General features: G+C 46.3%; 1 protein-coding gene across 2 annotated transcripts in view; it reads left to right on the top strand.

Moving 5' to 3' along the window:
• Positions 1-9,916, top strand: part of NGEF (neuronal guanine nucleotide exchange factor) — a 96,036-nt gene that overhangs the window by 45,512 nt on the left and 40,608 nt on the right. For both annotated transcript variants that reach the window (XM_026650115.1, XM_026650113.1), the window contains one exon: positions 732-874. In XM_026650115.1, the coding sequence (XP_026505900.1) occupies positions 732-874 (143 nt within the window). The remainder of the gene's footprint in view (positions 1-731; positions 875-9,916) is intronic.

Here is a 9,916-nt window from a genome sequence, read left to right as displayed (position 1 = left end):
CCCCCCCCCCCCCCCCCATACATATACATCAACCGTGGCTGATTTCCATCACACTCCTTTCCCCCTCCCTCCAACATCCCTCACCCCAACCGGGCTGATCCCCATTTCTCCCCCCATCTCCCTGTACCAATCCAGGCTGAACTCCAGCTAGAACCTAGATTCCAGTCCCCTCTCCCTACACCAGGGTATGTGACTGAACTCTCAGCATCCCTTCCCCCTGCCTCCTTCCATGTACTGGAACTGAGATGCATTCATCCTCTGTCCTCCCTACTCTATACAGACCTGAGCTGAACCCCAGCCAGAATCTCTCTCTCTCTCTCTCACACACACACACACACACTCTCTCTCTCTCTCTCCCTCTGAGGCTGGCTCTATCCTTGCACAGGGCTAAGCTCAATCGGTGATGGGATCCCATACCCCAGCTCCGGGTGGAATCAGGGGAGGTTACTGCTCTCCTGCAGGGCCAAAGCCTCCACTCCCAGTGCTCAAAGACAGCTACTGTGGCACACAGGAGTTTTTTGGAGAGGAAGGAGTGTGCCTGCCCGATGGAGGTGAATTGTAGGGTAGTTCTGAAAGATACACACTCAGGGTCCCTAAATAGTGTGTCTTGCTGGCCACTGATGCTGGTAAGTGCCAGAGCCCACTGGTGTATGTGGAAGCTGTGTGTATCAAATGCTTGGGCTGAGGGCAGCTCGATTGACAATGCCTGACTCTATATTTCTCTCCCAAAGAGAATCCCCTTCCACAGCTGGACCAGTGCTTATCCCTGATGAGAACCCCGTACTCCCAGAGTGCCCAGCTGCTCTCCCTGAAACCCTGCAAATGATCCACCCCATGACAACTGACTCCTGGAAAACCCTCATTGAACAAATAGGTAAGGGCCATGTTTGTTGTGCCATAAACTTATGGGCTGCCTAAGGCATTGTGCCGTCTGACACAAATACTGCCCCTATTAACCCAGGTAATGTTCCTAGATTTCTAGAGTGCGAAGTCTTTGCTCATGCATTTCTGATGAGTGAAGACACTGAATATAAATAAGAGAAAATAGTTCAAACATTTACATAAAACCCGTTAGAATTAAATCTGGCCTGAAATTTGTAAGAAGTGGTTCAAGTAGGTTCTTTTCTAGCCTTTTAATCTTGGGGTAGAATTTATATTAGTTAAAGATACCATCCATTTAAGATTCTTCTGGATGTTAGCTCCTTAGTGTTCAGGTTGCCTGAACCTTGAAAGCAGCAATAATTGGAGAGCAAAAACGAATCTCCCTAATAGCAGTCATGTGCCACCCTCCGCTGCCCTCAAGGTGTGAGGGCACAAGAAGTGGAAAAAGCTCCCCACAGGAGAGAGCTTCTCATCAGCCATCAATCGAGATCTTCACTGGATCCCAACATGGTTTATTATTATCAATCATTTATGATAGAATAGCACCAAGAGGCCTTATCAGGACTCTGCTGTGCTAGGTGCTGTGCAGGGAGAGCAAGAAAAAGTCCCTGCCCCAAAGAGCTTACATTGAAATAGACTAGACAGATAAATAGACAAACAAAAAAACAAAAAATGAAAAAACAAGACATCTTTGCTATCTTTTTAAAAACTAAATTGGGGTATTCCCCCCACTTCCATTTTCCAGATGCTCCAGCCATTGCTGATCTAGTGTGCTTTTCTTCCACCCTGGCTACTCCACAGAGGTAGATAAGGAAAAGACCAAATAAAAACAATCAAAAAGTGCCTACAAGACAAAGATATCTAAAGGCAAACCCTTTCAGTTCATGCAATCCAGTCGCTTGTCTCCACAGGAAGCAGTGGGAGATTGCTGTCTCCTCCAGGGCTTCCTGGGGATGGGAGCATGGACTAGGATTGCAACACAGCCGCTTTTACACTAAATCTAAATAAATACTGTTCTTTCAACAACAATCTCAAAATACAAACTCAAGATAAAACCCTTTTGAAAAAAGCAACACGTTAAGTATATACACATTCAACCTCAAACGCAAATCCACATATTTACTTAACTTTATTATAAATACACTTTCCTATTAAGCATATTATTTGGATTACAGTAGCACCCAGAGGCACCAATTCGAATCAGCACCAAATTGTGCTGGGGCTGAACAAACATTCTATAAGAGAGACAGTCCCTGCCTGAAAGAGATTATAAACTAAAGATCTGATCCTGTAATCTGATTCACGTGGATGGAATACTGCACCTGTGTGGAACCCCAGTGGCTTTGTCAGGCAGTGTGTGTCCACTCACATAAATCAGTTTTCAGGACTGAGGCCTAACTAGGGAGAAAATGCAACACAAATAGGAGTGTGGACAGAAGGAGGAAGGCAAGTATGAGAATAAGAGGAACACAAAATTGCATATATCGGGGTGGCCAAGAGCCATATGCAACTCTTTTACAGTTAAAGTGCGGCTCACGGAGCCCCCCACACCCTCCCATTCTCTGCCTACCAGACTGGGGGGCAAAGTTTGGGGCTTCTGCCCTGCGGCGGGATGGTGGGGCTAGGGGCTTCTGCCAGTGGCGACTGGTACCTGATGAGGTTTGCCCCCCTCTAACAGCTTGAGTCATGCCCCCCCCATGCTCCTCCCTTACCCTGAATGGTCCTCCCTGCAGATCCCAACTGTTTGCCGCTGCCTCTCCCCATGACTGCAGCTCCCAGCTTGCCAGCTCCAGCAGCTGCCGTGCAGGGAGGATGGCCCAGTGGCACCAAGTGACTGAGCAGGGCCATCAAATCCTGGCAAAAATCTGGGGGATGGTATGTGACTCCATGGGCCCTCCCAGGTGTCACCTCTGGCTTCTGCCCAGCAGGGAGTGGTTCTCCCGGCTTCAACCCGGCAGGGTGTGCCTGCTGGGGCTTGGGGCGTCAGCAGGAGCAGGGCTGAAGCCCCAAGCCTGGACAGGTGCCTCCTGTGGAGCTGAAGCCCTGAGACCCCCACTCCCCGCAGGGCTGAACCACGAGTCTAGACAGGCATCTCCTCCGGAGCTGAAGCCCCAAGATCCCCCTCCCCACAGAGCAGAAGCCTCTAGCCCCACCACTGCACCGCAGGGTTGAAGCCCCGAGCCCCAGCAGGTGCGCCCCAGCTCTTGAACTTCTGAAGATTGTTGTATGCGGCTCAGAGGATCAGAAAGTTTGGCCACCCTTGGGCATATATTCTTAGCTGAATGTATAATTTGGAGACTTCAATGGCTTTTATATTTGTTTGATATTTAAAATAAGTGGACACTATATTAGTGAATCGCTATCGGGCCACTTGCCCAGCATATACAACTTAACTCTCCAAAAAACCCACCAAATAAATACATTATTAAAGCATTAGATTGTCTATTGTTAAGTGAGAAACATCAGTGAATATATTTATCGGATTCTCTTTATAAGGTAATAGTTCCTGAAATGTAGATAACAAAAATATGTAAAATATAACCCCAAAATCCATAGGTCAGAGTTAAGGTTGTGTTATGATAAAATGCACATTTTTGTACTTGATGAGAATAACATATGTGGTCAGTATAAAATATATGATGTACTTAGCTGTTGATCTCCTTGTCTTTAGGTGGTTGAGCTTTTTAAATTATGTGGTAGGTAATTTAACTGTGGTCACTTAGCAACCCTAACTGGTTTCATAAATGATTTTTTTGTCTTTAATTATGGAGCAGCTGATAGCTGCTCTACAGTTAAGGCTGTATAGCTAAGTTTCTATGTAAAGCTTAATTTAACATCCTCTCTAAAATTCTCTCACACATAAAAAAAAAAAAAAAAAAACATTGCTGGGCCAACAGAAATATACAGACCACACTGAAAGACTTGTGGGGTTATACAAATCAGAGTCTTATTGTATAGTTGTGTTAGACACATATCTGTACTGGCAATGTATGTTATGAAGGGATAAGGTATGCTGACATTCTGAGTTTCTTGTGGTCTCCATCTGAGGCAGATTTAAGATTGTTGGGGTTTCTTATGTGGGAAGGGTTACCTTAACTGGTTCTCTCAAGGTTGTGGGGTTTTGTTTTTTTTAAGCATAAAATGTTCTTTTAAGGAATACATTGGGGTTTGGGGGCGGGGGGGGGAGGAGTGTAACTGAGCATTTCCTGATTTTCCCATGTTTGGGTTTTGGAGTTCCATGTTCTGGAGGCATGAAAGGATAAGGTGGCTCTGCTGTACAGCAGCAGCCTTAGCTCCACTTTAACAAAGCTTTGTTATGTGGCAATCCAGTATAAAGTCCAAATAGTGACTCAGAAAGCCATGTTGTTGAACAGTCCAGGCTTTGATATCTTGGCAGCCTGGAAGAGATGCTCCAGGACATCAGAGTTCCAGAGGGGAGAGAAGGCTGAAGCCTGTAATGGGCCATCATGGGAAATCTGCTAGAGATTCTGATAAGCTATCAGGCAAAACCCTACAGTTGGTAGTGAGGAGGCTACTTGAACCACTGAGGACATTTACCAGGAGCAGGAGAAGTCTGCAGTTAGGTATAGGGTTATTGATGAGGAGAGGCTGAGCCTTGGAGGATGCTATGGGAAGCTTGGACCAAGGAAGAAACAGAAGGCATTGAGAAAGCTTGAGTAAGCTAGATGCCAGAAGAAGTCCGACAATATTCGTCAGACAAAACAGCTGAATTTTGGGCATAGTTCAGGGATGTAGTGAACAGTTTTAAATTTGCATACACGCTGCCTGATCTGTTGTCTCCTTCCTGCTGCATTTCTACTAATCTCCCAAGGCAGATGTGTCATTATAGTCTTAATTTAGTGACAAGGTGTTAATGAAATGCTTGATAAAGATGTAAAAACAGCCCTAGACACCAAAACAACCTCATTGCCAAATATCAGTCTAGGTACTTATATGGCCCTCATTACCTTAGTGTCTGAGCATCTCAAATCATAATGGATTTTATTTTCACAACACCCCTGTAAGGTAGAGTATTTCATTTTTACAGATGGGGAACTGAGGCACAGGGTAGATTAAGTGACTTGTGCAAGGTACTACAGGGAGTCTGTGGCTAAGCCAAGAACCCAGTGGGACTTCCCAAGTTCCAGTCCACAGCCTTAGGCACTGGACCATCCTTCCTACCCTGCTACAAGAAATGCTGCTCCCAGGAAGCTAAAAATCTGCAAACTGATGTGTGTAAGACGTACTTGCCTACACCCCTGTTGTACTCCTTAGGAGAAAGATTGCCATCAGTCACAGACTGCACAAGGGTCAGCTGCAGTAGGTTAATTATTCCTATATCTCCATTAGTGGGATTTTTCTTTTATAGGCATAGAAGAGAACGAGGTCCTTGCCCATGGGAGTTTACAGTCTAAATTAGATAACGTAAGTTAAACTGACAAAACATTGTGGTAAAGGGGGAAAAGGAAACTGTAACCAGTGGAGAGACATATTATGAGCTGAATCTCTGAGAACAATCCTCTGTTGTAGAGCCTTGCAACCTAACCCAACAGGACCTGACTACGAGTGTTGGGTTCAGGTTGAGTCTGAAAACAACCCAACCATTTCGGTCTTGAGTTGTGTTGTCTCTTATCCCTCCTCCTGCCTCACTGTGCTCTGTATGTGCTGTGAGTGAATGTGCCAAGGAGTCGCAGTACCTGTCATGTTGTTCTGTACCAGATATGGACTGGTCATAGAGCTTGCTTATACGCACCAGCTGTGTTCATCATCAGGGTGATGTTCTACATCAGGGATGGGCAAACTTTTTGGCCCGAGGCCACATCTGGGTGGGGAAATTGCATGCAGGGCCATGAATGTAGGGCTGGGGTAGGGAGTTGGGGTGCAGGAGGGAGTGCAGGGTGTGGGAGGTGGTACGGTGTGCAGGAAGGGGCTCAGGGCAAGGGGTTGGGGTGGAGGAGGAGTGCGGGGTGTACGAGGGGGCTCAGGGCAGGAGGTTGGGGTGCAGGAGGGGTGTGGAGTGCAGGAGGGGGCTCAGGGCAGGGGTGCAGGGAAGGGTGCGAAGTGCAGAAGGGGACTCAGGGCAGGGGGTTGGGGTGCAGGAGGGGTGCGGGGTGCGGCAGGTGGCTCAGGACAGGGGGTTGGGGTGCAGGAGGGTTGCAGCAGCGGGCTAGGGGGCTCATGGCAGGGGGTTGGGGTGTGGGATGCAGGAGGGGTTCGAGGTGCGGGCTCCGGCCCAGTGCCACTTACCTTGAGCAGCTCTGGGGTGGCAGCATTGCGCAGTGGGCAATGCTACCTGCCTGCCCTGGCCCCGCGCCGCTCTGGAAGCGGCCGGCACCATGTCCCTGTGGCCCCTGGGGGACAGAGGGCTCCGCGTGCTGCCCTCGCCTGCGGGTACCTCCCCCAAAACTCCCATTGGCTGCGGTTCCCCATTCCCAGCCACTGGGAGCTGTAGGGGGCGGAGCCTGCAGGTGGGGGCAGCGCGTGAAGACCTCTGCCCCCCATCTCCCCTAGGGGCCACAAAGACATGGTGCTGGCCGCTTCCAGGAGTGGCGCGGGCCCACAGCGCCACAGGGGTGGCAATCCCGGGGGTCAGATCCAAAGCCCTGACGGGCCAGATCCAGCTCACGGGCCGTAGTTTGTCCACCCCTGTTCTACATTCTTACCATTTACAGTATTTACACGGTCATACTGTCTTTGAAGTTCATTATTTCTGTATACCTGAAAAAACAGACCATGATGACTAGGTAATTATGTCCCCTGAATTTGAATAAATCTGCAGCTAGTCTCTTCCAAGGTCTGTCAGGTAGGGGTGTTGTTATTCAAGGTTCTTTGTGTTTTGTTTGTCTGTTAGTTCTACAATGTTCACATGCAGATACTTTATTCTTTATGTCTTTGCTGATGCCTGGCCACCACACTGACTGGTTAGCCTGTTTATGGCATTTAATTAATTCTTGATGTTCTTCATGGATGAGGTTTAGGATTTCTCCTCTCATTTTGTTTGGAATGACGATAAGTTGCCTTTAATCATGAGTCCATTTGACTTGCTGAAGTCTTTTGTCACTTCCTTAGTATCCTTTAGATACTTGGGCCAGCTGCCCCAATGTAACTTAGAACTTCCTGAAGTTGCATGTCTGTCGAGGTTGCTTTCCCTAGCGGGAATAGTCTCTTTTCTGACACTGGTTTGTATGTGTCCACAATATATATATATACCTTTACGTCATCTTCAAACTCACACGTAGTTGAGTGCGATGCTGGGCTCCGTGACAGAGCGTCTGCTGCTACCATATTTTTCCCAGGAATATATCTAGCAATTGAGTTAAATTACATTAATCTTAGTAATAGACATTGGCATCTCAGAGGTGCTTGATCAAGATCTTTTCCATTGATGACTGTTACAAGCAGTTTATGGTCTGTTATCACTGTGGGTTTGTGGACATCATAGTAATTGAGAACTGGAGCTGTTGAGATAATTTTTTACCTTTTTGAAGGCAGTTTTTTGATTTGGCACCCATGGGCACGATGTGCTGGACTTTAACAGTTCATTCAGTGGTTTTATCACTGTAGAAAGGTCTTGTAGGTATCGACCAAGATAATTTATCATCCCTGGTGTACATCTCAGTTCTAGTACATTCATTGGTGCATTCAATTCTTGAATTGCTTTCACTTTCTCAGGGCTAGGATTGATTCCATTTTTGTTTATTGTCTGTCCCAGAAACTTGATTTGGGGCATGCAGAAAACGCACTTTTCCTTGTTTAGCTTCAGTCTAGACTGACTGCTTAGGTTTAGGACTTCATTGAGGGTTTTGTTGTGTTCTTTCATTGAAGATCCATATATCAGAATATCACCCATGAAACGTACAACTCCATTTGTGTTCATTAACAGTTCTACCATCTTTCTTTGGAAAATTTCAGGTGCACTGATAATCCCAAAAGATAATCTTTGAAAACAAAATCTCCCAAAGGATGTGATGAATGTAGTCAGTTTAGCATTTTCTTTGAGAATTCTGTACCTCCTTTCACTTTTGGGAGGAAGTCATGCAATGTTGGGACTGCTTCATTGAGTCCTTTAAGATCCACACATTCATATTTTTCTTTATAATTGGTACCATTGTGGCACACCATGCTATTGGCTCAGCAATTTTCTCAATTATGCCAATCCGCACCATTCTCTCTAACTCATTTTCCACTTTATGAAGTAATGGATAAGAATCCGGCGAGGGGTATGTACACTATATGGTTCAGCGTTGTCTCAAGTTTATTTGTACTGGATCACCTTTCAAAAGCCCAATATCACCAAATATTCCATTGAGTTCATCTACCTTTCTAACTAAACCCATCATGACTGCCACACTGTGGCTGAGAAGGGTGTTGGTCTGTGGTCCTTTGATCACATACACTTGAATGCAAAACTTTAGTCTCTGTAAACTATTTCTGTGATGAACTGGTTCATGCAATTAAGAATACCTCCATGGCTACTCAGAGCTGTCTCAGGTGACTTCAGCTCTGGGAGAGGTTAAAGGTGATTGTGAATCCCTTCTGAGATGACTGGTGAGGGCAGCTCCTAAGTCAATTGTCTTTCTATGAATATTCAGTTTCACTCTCCAGGCCGGCTCTATGTCAATACAAGAGATAGAGCCTGAAAAAAATGGCTCTTGATTCTCTGTAATATGAGTCAACTCCCTGACTGCTTTGGTGCAGGAAACAGATGCAAAATGTGCACATTTCATGCATTTATTATACAGTGTGCCTCTAGCTGGACATGCATCATCTCTTGGGATATGACTTTTTCCACACCTTGTGTGTGTAGGCTGGAATTTGTCCTTCTTTAGCCTTGGAGTTCTCTCTCCTTGCCTCAGGGGTTTTATGATAATAACTTAACACTCAAGTGTCTGTTTATAGTTTCTAAGCAAGTTTCAGGTTTTTCAATTTGCTCCTGTCTTTTGTACTGTTTGACTAATTCTGACTGCTTTGCCATCTGTATAGCTGTGCCTAGGGTTAAATCTTTCTTAAGTTGTAGTTGCTATGAAAGATTTTTATCTGTTAACCCAATAACCAGCCTCTGTCTGATATTTTCATGTTTTTTCATTTCCAAAATTACAGTTTTCAGCCAATGTCTGCAGAGTTCTTATAAAATGTTCAACATTTTCCCTTGGTTCTCAGATTCTCTGATGAAAACATCCTCTTTCATAAACCACATTTTTCTGTGGTATAAAGTATGCATCAAACATAGCCAGAACCCTTTCATAGTCATTTGTGACTGTCTTCAGTAAAGTCAAAAGATTTAAAGATATGGTCTGCTCGCTTCCCCATAGCATAAATTAAAAAAAGATACCTATGTATCTTCAGTTTCTTTGAGGAGTTTGTTTGCAATTTGAAATCTTGCAAAATACTGCTTCCAGTCTGTTCATTGTGAAGGTGTGTCAAAGTTGAAATTCTCTGGGGCACTGAAGAATGGCATGGCAATGAGATCCTGCATCCTTTATTGCTGTTCCTTCTGTCTCTATTCTTAGTTTACTCCTGACACCATGTCACATTCTTCTGTACCAGATATGGACTGGTCATAGAGCTTGCTTATACACATGAGATGTGTTCATCATAAGTAGAGCCCTGCAAATCCGCAGGTATCCGCTTTATATCCATGGACCATTTTTGCGGATAGCAGCTCGGATGTAGATACAGATTTTGTATCTGCGCAGGGCTCTGGAGCTGCAGCACAGACTCACCAGAGCAGGTGGAGGGACCTAGGCTCCCCACAGTTGCCAAAACGGCTCTCTCCGACCAGGCTCCGGCTGAGGGGGGTGGGGAGGGGCGTCTCGGAGCCGCAGCCCAGCCAGGATAAGAGCCGGGCGGGGAGCTGTGGGGACTGTGGCAGACCCAGGGCCGGCTTTAGGCCGATTCAGCCGATTCGGCTGAATTGGGCCCCGCGCCTAAGAGGGCCCCGCAGCTGTCCACCCCACCCCCAGCTCACTTCCCCCTCCTCCCCTCCCCTGAACGCTCCGCCCCCTGCTCCTCCCCCTCCCCTGCTTCCCGCGAA

This window comes from Terrapene carolina, unplaced genomic scaffold (genome assembly GCF_002925995.2).
Source record: "Terrapene carolina triunguis isolate 2854851 unplaced genomic scaffold, T_m_triunguis-2.0 Scaffold88, whole genome shotgun sequence".
Classification (NCBI taxonomy): Eukaryota; Metazoa; Chordata; order Testudines; family Emydidae; genus Terrapene; species Terrapene triunguis.
This window is presented reverse-complemented; position numbering and strand designations above follow the sequence as displayed.